We start from the raw sequence: 18,953 nt of genomic DNA on the forward strand, positions 1-18,953 counted from the left end.
TAACGGACATCCAGACTTCAAATTATCCAATATACAGAGTAAGTCAAAAAGGAGGAGGAGATTTCGAAATGTTATTTCCAACAAACAATACACAACAAACATAATCGTATAGATTGAGGTTCAAAATTTTGTTGTAGGACAATTAGTTTCGTTTGTGCACTAACGATGACATTTTTTTCTCGTTGCAGGTAAATGACGACGTCACAGGAAAAGGTTGTTTTGTGTGCTACACTTTGCAAAGTGTGAATTCATTGTGCAAGTGCAACAAACAGCCGCCTTGTCATAAGCAAATTTACAAGTGGCACAAGAAATTCATTGAAAATGGTTGCATATGCAAAAGGAAAAGCATTGGTTGTCCACGGACGTATGATGAAGATGTCCAGTGTGTCCAAGAGCTCTAGAATATCTCGGCATTCCATCAAAAACAGTATGCCTGCTATTCTTCAATATTTCAAACAGTTCTAGGCTTGCCTGTGTTGTGGATATGCAACCGTACAACTTGTAGTTAATGCAGGCATTGCATCCTGGCAACTGGAACAGAAGGTTCGAAATTTTCATTGAACTTGCACAATGAATCTCACTTTGCAAATTGTAGCACACAAAATGCCATTGTTAGTGCACGAATGAAACCAATTGTCCTACAACAAAAACTTCGAACCGTAATCTTTCAATCATGTGTACATTACTTACGTGAAATTTAAAAGATTTCGTAATTCCGCGTTGCACAATTTAATGGTTCAATCCTATTAATTTCGAAGATCCACTGTCTTCATTCACAAAAGGGTACGGCGTTTGAAGCGGAGATGGTACTGCGTCAGTACATTGTTTGTTCCCGGGCAGCGGTGGTTGCGATTTTTCCCGTTCGGCAGCACTGGCGCGCGCATCTTGGTTTGCGTCGTCTGCTTCCTGTTGTCCGGTGGCGTTGCCAGTTGGGGGTTGGGGGGCTGGGCCGTGTTGCTCGGTAATGTGCCGTTCCTGTTCCCCGCGTGGCCGGAGGGGGGTCGAGTATGTGTATAGCATCTTTTCTTTTTCAGGTCGGGGATCTTTCTGAGGACAGGGTGCCAAGTTGGGTGTGCTTGTCCATTGTCCAGGTTTAGTGCTGGTTTCTGCTGGATGATAGCATGGGTTTCTTTGATGGTGTTTTCTATGACAGAGCCGGTTGGGTGAAGTATGGATATGGAGGAGATGGTGTGGTTAGTGGAGTGGAGGTGTTGGGAGAGGCCTGATTTAGGTGTGTCGTTTTTGGAATCTTTTACATGTTCGTTAATCCGTTCTTGGACGGTGCGGATGGTTCTGCCAATGTAGGTGTTGTGGCATTGGCATGTGGTCTTGTAGACACCGGGGGATGCAAGTTTGGGTAGGTAGTATCTCTTGAAGTTGGGTAGTGCCCTTCCGATTTGGGATATGGGTTTGTGTGCTACTCGGATGTTGAAGGGTTTGAGGGCCTTGGCAAATTTTCCAGATGTGGTGGGGTGGTATGGAAAGGCGATCCATTTGGGTTTAGGATTTTGGTTCGGGTTATCTCTGTTTTTTGGATGTCTGAACTGGTTTCTGTTTTTGCGCACCACATGGATAGTTGAGTAATTTTAAACCACGTTTACCGCAACCACCATGAATGTGTACATTATGTTCCTGTTGTGCACGGCTTGTTGGAAATAACATTTTGAAGTCTGTACCTTCTTTTTTATTATCCCGGTATTTTTTGGATGCAATGAATAATCTGGATATCCAAAAATCTAGATAATTTGATGTCCTGATAGTGCAGATTATATGAAGGATTTGTAGAAAATCTGTACAATGAAATACGAACATGACTAATAAAATAATATGTGGATAGCCCGTAAAAACTGATAAACTGTAAAACTATTTTCCTGTAGTTTACGGTTCTTACAAGCATAAGAAAACCGTAAACTACAGGAAAATAATTCCATAATGCAAGCAATGCGTACATACAAAAAAAAACTGTAAAACTGTCCAGATAATGATAACATTTGGATATCCAGACATTTGGGTAATCTAAGTATCCAGATGATTTGGATAATCTAAATGTCTAAATCTTGAAAAATGACATAATATGCTGAATATGACTGAAAAAATATTAATATAGGGTCAATCATGTAGAAATGGCAAACTATGCATACTTATGCGTTAATAAAGCATCTAAATTGAATTACTTTTCCATAACATTTATATTAACTAATATTGTCACAATTCAGCAATTTTTGTAACACCCATTCTGATCAAAATTTCTAAAAAAAAGTTTGCAAAATGTCATTAAAATTACAAGCAAATAGAGAAATTAATACCAATGGAATTGAGGTAGAGTGTGAACTGGTTCTTTAAAATGGTTTATATCACCAGCAGCTTGCCAGTTTAGTGTGAAACCAGCCTTATAAAATTTGCACTTTTTTTATTTTGCATAACCATTTTTTAAAACTTTTTTTTCCAGGTTTGGCTAGTCTAGATGATGAAGACTGAGGATTACATGTGACTGGTAACATCGCAAGCCACAAAGGTGGAGCAACCTAAAAATGAATAAATAAATAAAAAAAATGTACCTGAGCATTTCCTGACACCACCAAGAGTACGTCTCCAGTTGTGGAATACTGCAGAGCCACGATGGGATGACTGGAAGAAACAAACATTGTGAGAAACAGAAGAACTAGAAACATTTTCAGCTTTAAAAAGGAAGTCTCTATGATCAAGGGTACAGTTTGATTTGTTCTACTTTGAATATTCACACAAAATTACCATCTGACATTGGTAGCTACAATATGTGTTACTCCCCCAGGTACCCATTGATTTCAGGCTGGGTGAGTCCCAGAGCCACTTCATGCAGGGACATGGCCAAATAAATTCCAACTTTAGATCACTCACTCACTCATAATCAACTATTTGAATAATCTCCATCACTAAGTACATGTGCAACGAAGGACGGTTTGCTTGAATTGTTGTTTTAAGTCCACTTTATGCACAGAAAAGCTAATTGGCACTGGACCTACAGTTTTTAAAGTGGGATCCGAACCACTGTGCCATGTGCCTCCGCCAGGTATCGAACCTGCCATGAAGGAAGGGACTAAGTACGCAATCATGTATCAACTGATTTACCTCCAGCAAAATTCCTTCTAGAAAAAAATATTATGAAAAACAGAACTTACTTCTCACACGGTTGCAAATTCCGGAAGCTCTGCAGTGTTGCATCCATTCCGGCAAAGTCCCAAAACCTCACTTCGTAGTCTGCGGAGCCTGTAGCAAGCCTAGCTCCTGCTGGGTCTGCAGCCACAGCAAGAACCGGTCGATTCCCGTGCAAAAGGGACACCTCATGGCTGGCTGGAATTTTACTCACCAGGTCCTGAATCAAGAATAATACAGAAAAAAAATAATTTCCTTCTGAAATAGTGGTTTCCTTCAATTTTCGTTACTTTCTCTTAAATAATGACTACAATACATGTTTGTGTGTTTTCTGTATCATGTCCACAATTAAATCCAATCAATAAACAAGCCAATGTCAATTTTTCCACTGTTGCTAGCCAAATTTTGAAATTTGCAGCAAAATGGTAGAGTTGGCATATCAATTACATAAAGTTCAAATCACCAACCCTGAGACCTTCTGTAAACAAAACCACATGCATGCAGAAAGCATTCCAAACTCATAGAAGTAAAATAATCCACACGAAAATCCAGCGTTGTTACAGGATTCATTACGTAAGGTAAAACAACGGCGAATTTGTAGTATGGAATACGCTGCCGCAGATGACGTCTCTCTTTAAACCCAATGCTCTTTCTTTTGTACTTATTGCTTCACCTTTATGGTTAACTCTTTGCACCAGTAATCATTTCCCATAAATTTGGCTTGTTTCTTGCACGCTAACTGAATATATTTTACTTGCATTTTTAGACAAAATGATATAACATGGTATTGTATATTTCTAAGGTTTGATATAGTAGATAGGAGTGTATTTGAAATTTGTTTGTAGATTTTATGTAAATTGTATCTTATGTAAATAAAATATATAATGGGCATAAACAGCTATATGCAATGCTGTAAGTCCAATAAATATACTGCTGGACAAAAAAAACCGGACACCTTAATATTTGACATCTGAATTGCAATTACTTATGAATTACGCTCTCAGTTAAGTATTGAACAATTGAACATTCATTATTGAACATTTTCCATAGTATTTCCGTTTATTACTTATCTATTTATTTACTCGTATTTACTTATTTGGAACACCTAGTAGGCTCAAAATTAATTTCATGCAATTTTGTTTTAATTTTTTGATTTTCAATTCCTGTTGACGTTATTTTGTTTAATGTCTAGAGAGGCATGAATTTTGGTTCATAGTAACCATAGTAACAGATATTATTGACATTGTCATTGCTGGTGTTTTTCTTGCAAGTGTATTGTAAGTTTGCTATCTTGAAAATGAGACGTGAAGAGGTAATAAAAGCAGTAGCTCTCCGTGATGATGGTCGTAGTGTGCGCTATATTGCTAGGGTGCTAAATATAGCACGAAATACTATCCATGAAGCTCTCAGACGTTATGATGCAACTGGTTCCTAAGGTAGAAGACCGGGATCTGGTCGGAAACGATGCCCAACAGCACGGGAAGATCGTTTAATGCGTATCATAGTCTTAAAGAGACCGTCGTACGACTTCAAATATTGTGACACAGCATTTTTGAAATGTTCATAGAGCTGTGGTTTCTTCACGAACAGTTCGTAGAAGACTGAATGAAAGTGGTTTATCATCTCGGAGGCCGGCTACAGGTCCCAGGTTGTTAGCACGTCACCGGAAGCAAAGACTGGAATTTGCTACAAAACGCTTACATTGGAATGTGGAGCAGTGGGAAAAGGTTTTATTCTCCGATGAGTCAAAATTCAACCTACGTTCATCACACAGGCGTGAACATGTGTATAGAAGTCCTAATGAGCGTTATGCACAATGTTGTTTTGTTGAAATAACACCCTTTGGAGGCGGTGGTGTCATGGTCCGGGGAGGTACCTCTTTACAAGGACGTACAGAGTTGGTTCTTGTAGAGAATGGGGCATGGCAGCTTGCAGGTATATTACAGAATGTTTGGCACATCATGTTGTACCATATGCACCATTCATAGGCCCAAATTTTGTTTTTATGCATGACAATGCACGTCCTCACATTGCGAAAATTGTCACGGAGTACCTGGACGAAGTTGGGATTACGCGATTAGAATGGCCACCACAAAGTCCGGACCTAAATCCAATAGAGCATGTCTGGGATCAACTGAAACGACATATCAGAAACAGCACAATAATTCCAGAAACAATTGAAGAGCTAAGACGTGCTATTCAAGAAGAATGGGAGCAATTGGACCAAGAATTGATTGCCAACCTTATTCGAAGTATGCCACGGAGGTTACAAGTTGTAATTGATGGCAGGGGAGGTAACACCCGCTACTAGACAGCTTATACAGGGTGTTTCTAAAGGTCGTTTACAACGCTTGGGAGGTGATTCCTCACACGAAAACAAGCAAAAAGTCTAAGTTCCATTTTTACGACTGAGGCTTCGTTTCCGAGATAGGAGCCTCGCAAAAGGTGACAAAGTGAACGTCACACCTAACTGGGACGAATACTACCACAGATAGAGAGGCGGTTCCAAGGGAATCATAAAGGAATCGTATGTGCTCAGTCCGGAAGTCACTATGAAAAGTTCACTGCACGCATGCGCAATGGAGTCCTCAAAGGAATTGGGGATTTCCAGCAACAACAATGCATGGAAAAGGTATGTAACGCAGCAAGAAGGACCGTGACAATGAGAAATGCGTTCAAGACAACACATCCCGACCTCAAACATCAAAACATGACCACCGAACACAAAATCCGAAAAGTTGAGCACGGTTGCATACCCCAGTTACACGCGAGGAATGAACGAATCATGTCATGTGGCATACGAGAGACAGGAGGAGGGAAAGAAAAACACAATATCAGATGATTGCGACAACGTGTATTTTTACACGCGACAACTACGTAATATCCCCCCCCCCCCCACACACACACAACAAACAACAAATGCTACAATATCTTACGCACAGACAGTCCGTGTCACTGTACACCAACTGAAGATGTCACTTTCACCACACGTATTGTGGACAGATGAAGCCATTTTCACCAGGATGGATGTCTTCAATAGTAGAAACAGTCATGTATGGGACTTTGACAACCCACATGCACTTTTTGTGGCCCATCACCAGCACAGGTTTTCAGTGAATGTGTGGTGCGGGATAGTACATGATCATTTAATTGGACCATACATTCTCCCTGTTCGCCTGAATGGTCGCACGTATCATGCACTGCGGCACTGCGGCAAGAAATGTGGTACCAACACGATGGTGCACCAGCTCATTTCGATCGTAATGTACGACATTTCCTGCATGACGTGTTTCGCAATAGGTTCATTGGTAGGGATGAGCCTGTGCCTTGGCCACCGAGGTCGCCAGATCTCAACCCTCTCGATTTTTTCTTCTGGGGAGAAATGAAAACCCTCGTATACGACACACCTGTCACATCAGCTGAGGACCTCGTTGCTCGCATCAACGTCGCCGCCGCGACGGTAGCAGATACACCTGGCTTGTTTGCTCGTACTCGACAATCCTTGATTCGTCGCTGTCATCTCTGCGTAGAAGTAAACGGCAGACATTTTGAAAACCGTCTGTGATTATTGCCCTCGGCAAATACCAGTGAGAACACTTTTGGTATTGCTCCCCACCCCCTTTGTGTGGTGAAAGTGACATCTTCAGTTGGTGTACAGTGACACGGACTGTCTGTGCGTAAGATATTGTAGCATTTGTTGTTTGTTGTGTGTGTGTGGGGGGGGGGATATTACGTAGTTGTCGCGTGTAAAAATACACGTTGTCGCAATCATCTGATATTGTGTTTTTCTTTCCCTCCTCCTGTCTCTCGTATGCCACATGACATGATTCGTTCATTCCTCGCGTGTAACTGGGGTATGCAACCGTGCTCAACTTTTCGGATTTTGTGTTCGGTGGTCATGTTTTGATGTTTGAGGTCGGGATGTGTTGTCTTGAACGCATTTCTCATTGTCACGGTCCTTCTTGCTGCGTTACATACCTTTTCCATGCATTGTTGTTGCTGGAAATCCCCAATTCCTTTGAGGACTCCATTGCGCATGCGTGCAGTGAACTTTTCATAGTGACTTCCGGACTGAGCACATACGATTCCTTTATGATTCCCTTGGAACCGCCTCTCTATCTGTGATAGTATTCGTCCCAGTTAGGTGTGATGTTCACTTTGTCACCTTTTGCGAGGCTCCTATCTCGGAAACGAAGCCTCAGTCATAAAAATGGAACTTAGACTTTTTGCTTGTTTTCGTGTGAGGAATCACCACCCAAGCGTTGTAAACGACCTTTAGAAACACCCTGTATACCCCACCAGTAGCACTTAACAATATTAAAACAAAATATTGCTAAGATTTTTTTTTCTAATTTTTTTTGGTAGTTTTCTGTAACTTTTGTTTATGTTCTAATTTAACTTATTAACAATAAATTTCAATTTGCTTTCTGTTGAATATATTCAGGTTTTATATTTCCAACAATTTCTGCAACATTTAGTTAGCCTTCGAATCAGAATTTATGCGTTATCACAAAAAATGCAAGTGTCCGGTTTTTTTTGTCCAGCAGTATATATTGATGATGATGATCAAAACAAGACAAAGAAAGTTCATAAATTTATTGCAGTTGGAAATTTTGACAAGCATCCTAATAATCATTTTTGTTCCGCCAAATAATTATAGTGCACTTCGTAAAATATCTTTGTGACATGGCAAGGCAATATAAGTGTGAACATTTTGTAGGAATATGCATTGTAACTTTCAATGAGCTTAGAGATTTGTGTATATAATGATATTTTATAACATTGGTTGTTTTCTAAAAATAATAATTATTATGTGAACAGCAAGGGGCTCCGGTACCCCTTTCTACACCCTCGATTTCAGGCTCATTTCAAACATTTTCGTGAAAATATTTAGTTCCTCATAACAAACAAGTGTTTGCAAATATCGCGGAAGTTAATTTTTTAGATCTACGTGCTACGAAACCTAAGTTTTTTATGAAATTAAAATTCATTGCGTAACGTCAAAAAGGTTTTTCAGAACTTCTATGATGGCGAATGATGGATTCATGTCACAGATGCAAGTCTGAAGATTTCGGATCATTGATTCATGTCACAGGCGCACGTCTGATTTTTTATTTTTCTTCTTATGATTGACTTGTGCAATGGGAACATTTGCGATTGCGATATATTATTTGTGTGATATATTGGCGGATTGGACATTTCAGACATTGGATTACATTTATGCGACTTCAGAAATTGGAAATAATTATTTCTTTTTGGCAACTGCAGGCCGTAAAGGGGAGGGTTGTTTTTTTCTAAATGACTTGTGGGATGGGATAATTTGCGACTTCTTATTTTTATGATCGGAAGTGAGTGGAGGGTGGTATTCTGTGGAAAAGGACAACAAGGACTTTCAATGTAGGAGTTAATTCATTTTTGGACTTACAAATTGAACTTCGACCCACAATTCAATAACTGGCCTTGGTAAAAAGAGTTAAGTTACCTTCTTAGGTTTAATTTTAGCCTTCATTTTTGGTATCTTCATGTGTCAATGCGGAAAACAGTGAGAAATAGTGTTGGGGGTAGGTGACTCCGGCCAATTTCTAACATGCCTTTAAAAGGGACTCTATAGATAAAGGCAGGTTAAACAGAGGCCGGGCTGTGGTAGGGGGCGGTAAGTCAATTACCCCAGGGGCGGAGCCTGGAATCGGTGGGAAATTTGGACTCAACAATTTCAAATGACAAAATCTCAACTTTAAACGGCTGTACAGTCGTAAATACTTCTTTCTGCGCTCCAATTTTTTTATATTCACAATTAGGATCACATAATCTTCATAATGAAAGAAAAAAAAAATTGAAAATTCGAGGGTGTAGAATAGGGTACACCCCACCCCAGCAAGGAAGTAGTGCCACTTTCAACATGGCGAATTCTATGTGTGCGGGAAGGTCTCCGTGTTCAGTGATACATCGAATCGGTGAGACGGTTTGTTTACAGAAGGTTTCAGGGTTGGTGATTTACACTTTACTTATTCATACTGTTACCGCCAGAGCAAGTGAACTTGGTGCAAGAATGAATCAATTCAATCATGTATTAATTAGTAAATTAGATGTTTTAAGGTCACATTTAAAAATGTGTAACTTTATTTAGTTGGATCTTAGCCCGTATTTAGAAAACAATTACTGGCTTCTGCATTATTTATAATTTTGTCTACCCCTGCCATCTACATTGCTTATACAAATGTGCCATAAGAAAACTATAGGAAAATAAAATACTGCAAGATGTTGTTTTTTTTCAACCTCCAATAAGCTTCTAGATAAGAACCACATGAAACAGGGAAATGGAAATACTGAGGTGCTGTTCAGTAACTATTTTGTTCACCACGTAAGTAATTCAATTCAGTCGATGTTAAGTAGCAAGTGTGTAAACATCTCCCTGGCACCTACCAAATGTGAACGGATGCCATTATTCGCTTCCTTCTAGCTGAATTACATATTGCAGCCGAAATTAATAATCTGATGAGCAAAGTTTATAGCAACAACCTTATAAGTGACGGTTGTGTGTACGAATGGTGCATATCAAGGGAGGAAGTTTGTTGCAACGGAAGACATTGTTGAACAAGTGAATCAGGTGGTTCGTGAGAGGTCCACGTTTAACACTGAGTGATGTTCACCTCTTCTCCCGAATACAGCAGTGGTTAGGAGGGTAGCGGTTTAAGAGCAATGAGAATCTGAAGAACAGTGAATGGTTGGTCGCATCACCAGGCAGAAGCCTATTTTAAGAAGGTGCAGGAAAACTCATTCCACGGTATAAGTGGCTTAATTGATATGGCAATTATGTAGAACAGCTAAGAGATGTAGTTGTATTTTCTATGCAATAAATGTATCATATTTATTCTTACCTTAACAGAGGTTGAACCCTCGTATAAACGAATATTTTTTTCTGCTTTTGACTAATTCTTGAATAAATTTGAAACGTCTTCAAATTCAAAGCTATACCATATGGTATCTATGTAGATACTGCACAGGATTAAGTGGGGACAGAAAGGTCACTTACATCGCCCTCTTCCTCGTCACTTTCATCACTGGAATCATCACTGTCACTTCTTGAATTTTGTTTATTCGACTTTGCACTCGTTTCCTTCTTGTCATGTGGCTCCATGCTCGATGGGAGTTCTTTCGGAACAGGTGGACCAATCAGCTCGTCACTGTCACTACTGCTATCACTTTCACTGTCACTGCTGCCACTACTGTCTGTTTCCTTGCTTGGAGAAGATGCCTTCTCTACGATCTTGGCCTGCCCAGTCTTCTTAGAGAGCCGCCCAGCTTTTATGGACAACGGGGCCAACTTCTCAGTTGCAGCATCTGGTTTAAAAAATAAACAAAAATGTTATCGGTACAAGTAACACTCAAAACGACAATACAAAAAACTGCATAATGATCAATAACATTCCTTCGAAAAAGAAAGACTAGAGTACTTCATCAGAACCATGTGTGCCAGTGGCTGCATTATTGAGTCAAATAATTTCGAAATGTCAGAAATTTAAGGAAGAATGGTGGAACAAACTAAAGTGATTTAAATTTGATCCCAATGTGCTTCATTTCCTGCCATATCAGAAAGAAATTCAAAAATTGAGAAAAGGTTTACTGGTGTGTTCAAGTGGGAATCTTTCAAAAACAGAAATTCATTTCCCCATAAAAAAAATGTGTTGCTGCAAACAGACCAGTAACTTCACCGAAATCAACCTCTTTGGTAGCATGTGTGAAGAAGAGGGACGAAAAGAGGTTTGCTCAGCTGAAAAGTGTTTTCACTGTAGCCTGTTTTGTAGATAAAAAGTAACAAGCTGTTCTCCAATTGTGAAGGCTTGTTAACATTAACTGACAAACTAGGTGTTAAAATGAAAAGTGGGTATAGAAATGGCATGATGTGTGCTGTTGTGTCTCATATTGCAGAATTAATCATTGAACTGAAAGAACAAAATTAGGTAAGTTTAATGTTGGATACATGGATAGATAAATCCTCTATGTTCTATTGACTATGTGCGGTGAATATATCAGTGTGTCTCCATGCGTGCCAAAAAAAAATTCTCATAAATTGGGAATATTTCTTAAACAAACTACAGTTAATAGATCGTTGGATACCCTCTCAACACAACGGTGAGTTTCTATCTTTTCAATCACAATTTAAAGCTAAAATAATGTTTGTATTTGTTGTATTTTCATTAGCCACTGATTTTTTCTGAGGCCTGGATCTGAAGAAGATTTCTCGAGCCCTGTTCATTTGTTTCACCACTTGTTTCACATGTTGTTAATCTTGGTGAACAAAACGTTCATGATATAACTGCAATGTATCACTAGCAGTAATCAAATTTACTTGTACAGCTTGCTTCAGATTTAAAGCATGCATGTTTAAATCATATATGCCATTATTAACAAATCACAATGAATGAATTAAAACTTTTGGGTGCGTCTGCACATGTGGCCATTTTGTAGCATTCAATATGTGTGTGTAGTGAATTTTTCTAGCAGGATGTGTTTTTAGCTCTTATTTAATTACACCTATTGTAACTGGTATGGACTATTGAATAGTATATTATTGTTGTATACATGTAAAAACATTTAATAATAATTTGGATAAGCTGTACTTGCGTAGATTTTAATGAAACGAACTTCCTAGGAATGTTGTATTATCTCGTGGTGCAACAGCCTGTGAGAAAGCCTCACTTCCATATACCTCAGCAGAGGTAAGCTATCATCAAACCAGTTACGGGGTGATGTGTGGTCAGCATGATGAACCGCTAGTCGTCATTGTAGGTTTCCCATGACCGGGTTATGCTACTCATTCATAGAATCCTAAGTGGGAGGTTGCAGGTTCAAGTCACGAGACGTTGCAGAAATGTGCGATTTTGAACCGAAAATTACGGCTGAAAATCCAATTCGGAGCTTCCTTTAAGCCGATAATTTTGTCAGGAAACTTGAAAGAGGCACTTGCCGTGATCAAAATATGAGAGGAAGATTGCAGAATGTTGAAATTTTGGAAAATAGTGGATACAGAAATTCTTACCAATGGATACACATGGTATCCAATACGGTGCTGCTATTTATACGAGGGGGTGAGACTCAAGCAATTTGCATAGTTTCTTGTCCCTGACTTGAAGCGGCGAGTAAAAATTTAGCAATGTCCCAGAAACAATGACGACGACCCAATTTCCCCAGACAGAAACGATATGGCGCCGCACATATAAGGTGGTTGTGTTTTAGTAATGAATTACTCCTATTTAAACAAAACTTTAGTGGGAAACGGCGGGGTTTGATACAAAAACACAGCAAATCGTTCTGATGTCCAAATTATGCATATAATCTCTTTCCAGGCAGGATATTTATAGATATATCAGATCGGTAACTTTAGTGATACACCAATATGCCTACATCAGCCGATACCGATAGAGTACTGATTAATCTGTCTCATCCCTAGTACAAAGTATAAAAGTTGGAAACAATATGAAGGATTCCTGGTTTGGGAATAGGACATGGATTTGCAGGTGGTTGTTATTGGGAGAACAAAATAGAACCACACGTTGAGCAAAGAACACATTTTAATTGAAAACTACACTGACCTCCATGGCAGAGTGGTTAGCACAACGATCGATAGCGATTCCAAATCCCAGCCTGGGAATGGGTGTTCTTTATTGGTTTCCATTCACCATATGATCACTCATCTTCTGCATCATCAGGATGCAAAAGTGGCAGAAAAGTGACATGAACTAACATAAGACAATCAATCATCAAAAACTACACATAAGCAAAAAATATTAACTATCATAGGAGGGGGTCTGAAAGCTCCCTTAAAGATGTAGAAAGCACAGATTCATGAGGAATTATGAAATGTAAAAAGGTTCAGCAAATGAAAGCAATCACAAGTTAAAGTTGTCTGTTGTTTTTGCATGTAGGATATGAAAGAAAGTGTAGAAATATTGTGGAGGTGGTTTCACAGTTCTAACTAGGGGGGTTTCTGATTCGTAAAACCAAATTCCCTAATGTTTGCATGTTAATGAAACAAATATAGCTTATTCAACATTGTTGAAAAGAATGAAAAACTAAAAGGACATTTTTACAGGGAATATTTCCAACAAAGAAACTAATTAGTAAAAAAAAAAAAATACATTCAACTTCTCTGACATCTCCAGGTTTTCATTGATTTGCTTTTATTATTCTTTGCTTCTTGTGCCACTTTTGGCTAATTTGCAACGATAGGGATGAGTGATGATATGATGAAAGATGAATGGACACTCACAAACATCCATGTCCAGGCCGGGATTCGAACCTGGGACCCCTGGCATCGTAGCGTGATGTGCAAACCACTCAGCACAGGGAATGGCTTCTCCAGGTTTTGGAATGTGTTTACAAATATGGTTCTGTCTTTTCCATGACCTCTTGAGTTGATTTCCCTGACTTTCTTATGTTTTCCAATTCAGAGGGACCCCTACTAACTTACTCAAAACTTTAATGCTTGTAAACATGTAGGAGCATAAGCAAATGATAATGCTAAGAGCACCAAACTTGACCTACCTAACCTACTCGTAAGCAAATACGGGATGGAAAAATCATTCTGCATAAAAATGCAGTAATTAGAAAATCTGTGTGCTTATACAGAGCATTCCTGGACATTCGCTACGAGACTCGGTGGCAAACTGCCCGGCGTCAGCTCTTGTCTTTTCCGGCGAACGGGGTCCGCGACAGTCACTAGAGTTGGCTATTAAAATTACAGTTTTCATATTGTGTACTAACGTTAACTACAGAAGGTGTTGAAAATGATGTCCCTCTGCTGCAACACATTCCTGGCATCTCCGAAGGAAATAGGCATTCACACGTGGAAGTTCGTCTACTGTAATTCTCCCGATTTCCCGTACAATACTCTCTTTTAACTCACGGATGGTGTGCAGATTGTCTTTGTATACTTTATTTTTAGATTTTTTATTTTTCATTTTTAGATCTAAGAATTTTTTAGCGGCTCTAAATGCTGTGGTTTTTGAAACAGCCGTTTCTTGTGAGAGGCGGCGGATAGATTTCCGAAGAGACTGTTCTAACCTTTGTCCTATCTCAATGAGTTTTTCCTCAGTAAGTACACGTGGGTTTTTCTTTCCACTTTTATTCAGAACTAACCCCGTTACTCTAAACTTTTTTACGAGGTTTAATGTGGTGGTCCTATGTGGAAAGGGAACACCAGGAAATTTCATTGCAAAACGTCGTCACACTTCTCCATAATTCCTCTTTCCGAAGTAACACTCGACAAGATAAATCCTTTGTTGTAATGTAAACTTTTGTGATGCCATATTAAGCCACAATCTTCAACACACAGACACGACACAACACAACACAACTTCCGAGGGAGGATTATACTGGAGTCAGTCTGCAATGTCAACAGAAAGGGAAAGAGAGCAAAAAAATCAGACTGTAGTGTGCGACTGTCGCGGACCCCGTTCATCAGGAAAGACAACCGCTGTTGCCGGGCCGCTTGCCGCCGAGTCTCGTAGCGAAAATCAGGGAATGCTCTGTACATTTCAATCATATACAAAGCATACGTGTATAACAATTATATTGGAATTTCCCAACTGGAACCTGGGCCATAAAAATCATTAGACAATCCACAACTGGAGCCATATGTGAAACCTTGTAACTAAAATTTAACAAAGAATAGCAACTTTGTCTACTCACCCACAGGAAGCTCATTCCTAGTTTTTGCAGTCTTCTTGGCCTCTTCAAATATGTCCTGAAAGTTAAACTGCTTCGCTTTCTTACCGAACGTTGCAAATCCCATTACACTGTTCATATCTTCTTCCTCATCAGAATTACACCCATCTTCTCTTTTATCTTCGTTGTGGCCACTTCTTTCATTCCCACTTGCACTCTTCCTGCCAAAAATTCCAAAACCACTTAAATTCTCATCACTTCCTGCATCTATAGTATTTTCTTCCACTTTTTTTTCTTCATCTGCCTGCTTGATATTTAATCCTATCCTCCCAAATGATATGGTCCTCTTGCCCTTGTTCATACTCTAACTCCTAAAACAGAATAATAATGATATTAGTTATATAATAATAATAAAAAGCTTTGTTAAGTAGCATTTTAGAACTCTAAACTAGGACTGTGATACAAATGAATTCAGCCTTAGTAGTTTAAAATTACTTTTCGTTTCACAAGATGACGTGTGAGCAGTTTTTTTTTCTATTTTAATTTTCTATGTTTGCCTAACCTAACTGAACTTAACCTTCTGTGAATGGTTTGTGGATCAATTTCAGCCTAAAAACCATCATTTTTCGGTTAATAAGTGTTAGTGTAGCAACCATGCGGTAGTTTTACAAATGACGTGTGAGCGGTTTTTTTTCCAATTCAATTTTCTATATTAACATTATAGTATAAGGGAAACGGATTTCTTCAAATTTACAGGAGAAAGTACTTACGGAAATCATTTTCTGTAGCGTTGTGGAAGTTCGTGAATGTAGTTTTGATCCATTTTAATGCGAAAACATGTTGTTTTCTGCAAAAATCTCTGTCTGACACGCTGTTTCTGCTGCCGCCATTTGCTTTCTGCACAAGAGTACAATGTTACGTGTGTTAACATGACGCAACCCCATAGTCAGTGTTTCAGCCTCGCCGTGTTTTCACTACAACATGACTTGACGAGTATTTTTAATTTTGTTTCTATTTTTTTTAACTATGCTTGCCTAACCTAACTTAACCTTACGGAAAATGTTTTTTGGGGCTAACGTGAATGTTTTTTGGGGCTAACGTCAATGGTTTGTGAGGCTAACATCAATGGTTTGCGACGTATTAGCATAATTTCAAATCCGGGCACGAAAGTAGGTATTTTCCGGTGAACAACGTTGCAGCACTGCATAAATCGACAAAACACTCGCACAACACGCCCTGAACCAGTACGCTATCGCCCGCCATAATGTGTTACAGAATAGAAATAACAAGTAACAGTAAGTACTCGGAAATGTAAGAAATAGACATTATCTTAGTTAGAAATGCATTATTTCACCTTAGAAAATGTTCCGCATTCCAAAATAGAACGTTAGCAATCGCATTCCAAAATAGTACGTTAGCAATGTAAAAAAGTGTGAAATATATGATTTATAGGTGTTTCCCTTATACTATAATAGTACCCTATGTTTGCCTAACCTAACTGAACCTAACATAACTTTCCGTGAATAGTTTGTGCAGCATTTATCGGTTCATAAGTTTGGTAACACTGCATATCAGCTGACGATAGACAAAGTGAGTCAAGATTTGGCTGCCAATTAGCAACGACCAATAAACGCACACAAAAATTTGGTTCAAGTAGACGGACAAGGGAACAGCTTTTGTGCATCGGAGTGAAATTAATGTCGAAAATTACATGAATTACCGGCAAAAAAATTTAAGCGAGGGGAAAACATGGTACTTGTTCAATAAGGCCCGAACACCTGTCACTCGTTTATTTCCTTACTTTTAGCATTGATACTTACATATTCTGCATTGCGGAAGATTCTTTAAGGTGAAGTTATGCCTTTTTCCATAAAATAGTGTCAACTTTTCATATTACAAGTCATTATTTGTCTTCCTTTTTATGCTTGGGTAACAGACAATATGGCGTGCAGTCGTGCTTGTGTTTTGTCGATTTGGAGTGGGTATGCAGTGTTTCAACCTTCTTAACCGAAAAATACCTACTTTCGTGTTTATTATGTCATCATAAACCATTGACGGATAGCCCCAAAAAACATTCACGATAGCCCCACAAACCATTGACGGATAGCCCCAAAAACCATTCACGATAGCCCCACGGACAATTTTAGGCAAGATTAGGTTAGGTTAGGTAAGCATAGTTTAAAAAAAAAATTAAAAAATTCTCGTAAAAAAAAGGCACGTTTGGAAACACTGCCGAGACCGCGTGACTTTCGACGCTCGCGCCATCTGCACGTACATAATGGAAACAACGGCTTAATACAGAAGATGCAAGTTCCTTACGTAACAACTGATTATTTATTGTTCTGCAGCATTCTATGGTGAAGTTTTTAGTTTCCGCGAAAGAAAATACTTCGAAGAACCTCGACAATGATACAGAAAGTGATTTCAGTAAGTAGTTTCTCCTGTAAATTTGAAGAAATCCGTTCGGGCTATAATAGACAGTTACCGAAATACGTTTTGCGGAAAAGAATATTTTACCATTTAAAGTGTCTCCGATATACCGAACTGATACACATTAACTAAAAAAGATACACATTAACTAAAAAAGAAACCCATCTCTTTTGCAATGATACCCATTTCTTGGCAGCTCTGCACTTTGATATCCATTTCAGGTACGGCTCCGGAAAAAAAAAAAAATTCGAGCGTGTAGAATAGGGTACCCGACCCTTAGGTACACACACGAAAACTTAGTTTACCAATAATTGTCGTATTTGAAAAAAAAACTGACAGCATTATTCTTACAATAATTGAAAACGAAACAACTTGCACCAATTCATGTGCAAAAGTAAATTATTGATTAGATACACAAAGAGTTCGAAATTTACCTTTGTAGTACGTGGTTAAAAGTAACACACAAAACCAATATGGGAAAGTTGATTTCCTAATTGAAAATCGAACACTTATACAATTACACGTCCAAGGTAGAAATATTTCATAATTTTCTCGTAGAGTCTATATTACAGCATCTTTAGTCCATATCAAATCTTGTACACTTTCCGATTAGACGTGTTAGTAAAACTGTTTTTTTAATTTCTTGTCAGAATCGAAAGTGCGGGGAAGGAACATTTTTGGTAGTGTCTGCTGCCACGTTCTTTTTCTGCTGGAAACTCAAAAGAGATGCGCGTGGCAGCAGACTCGGTCTTTGTTTTATGCTGATTTCATACTGTGAAGCTGTAGCTATTACTTTCACAAAAATGTTTTAAGATTAGGTCCCTTAGCATTCTTCTAATAATAAGCCCAAATGCTCTCGTAGTTAGGTTAGCTTCTGTTAGCATTAAAATAATATTGCTAAATACTTTCTAAAGAAAAAGGTTCTAAATTACCTGTACATTCATTCCCACTAATTATAAACTTGCATTTTTCTCGTCTTCATCTGTTCTTAAGATTTGTAACATCCTCTTAGCAGACGAATTACGTGTCAGGAGCAAATTTGACGCTTATTCTTACTGCTGACACGTGCGTGGCAGCAGACTCGGCCCTTTTTTTTAGGTTCCAGCAGAAAAAGAACGTCGCAGCAGACACTACTTTTAATTTTAGGCTAAATGCATACGTTGTTAGGTTAGGCAGGCTATGCACAAGGTAGAAAAACTGTTGTGCGACAAGAAAGACCCGTGCTTTACTGTAGAAATTGAAACATCTCAGTTCCTTGTTTCGTACCGTCCTGTAAATTTGAGACTGGTGGAAGCTGGAAATGGAAACTAATATCTGAATACACAATGCGTGATTTTGACCATGACGTGATTTTTTTCCTTTTGCGATACGATTCATTGGTTTGTATAACTAAATGAAGCGCAGATGCTTACTTTTGGTAACATAATTTTATACTTGGAAAGATAAATTGATCTGGAGAATCTATTATGACACTGCAGGTTGTTTTCTGCTATATAAACTGTTCAGCCAGCAGGAAATATTTCACCCTGATTTTTCCAGGACGAGGATAGTAATTCTATAATATTTAGTTTCTTGAAATTTAGATGAATATGAATCCTAATCTACTTCAGAACTCGCGGAAAAGGGGGGGCTACTACCCCCAACTTTTGTCCATGCAGTAGAGGTGTGCGGTATCCCGAAAAGTCGGGATCTAGATCGGGAAAGAAAATTTCCGTCCCGATCCC

At 38.8% G+C, this 18,953-nt stretch overlaps 1 protein-coding gene across 1 annotated transcript in view; it reads right to left on the reverse strand.

The window, feature by feature from the left end:
* Positions 1–17,833, reverse strand: part of LOC145987637 (WD repeat-containing protein 70) — a 52,891-nt gene extending 35,058 nt beyond the window's left edge. Inside the window, exons 1-5 of the mRNA XM_083122094.1 lie at positions 17,664–17,833; positions 14,824–15,170; positions 10,166–10,473; positions 3,159–3,352; positions 2,559–2,628 (exon numbers count right to left, since the gene is read on the reverse strand). Coding sequence (XP_082978220.1) covers positions 2,559–2,628; positions 3,159–3,352; positions 10,166–10,473; positions 14,824–15,160 — 909 coding nt within the window. The 5' untranslated portion in view covers positions 15,161–15,170; positions 17,664–17,833. The remainder of the gene's footprint in view (positions 1–2,558; positions 2,629–3,158; positions 3,353–10,165; positions 10,474–14,823; positions 15,171–17,663) is intronic.
* Between the last annotated feature and the right edge of the window lie 1,120 nt (positions 17,834–18,953).

This window comes from Lepisma saccharinum, chromosome 5, assembly GCF_977018435.1.
Source record: "Lepisma saccharinum chromosome 5, izLepSacc3.1, whole genome shotgun sequence".
In the NCBI taxonomy this organism is placed as follows: Eukaryota; Metazoa; Arthropoda; class Insecta; order Zygentoma; family Lepismatidae; genus Lepisma; species Lepisma saccharinum.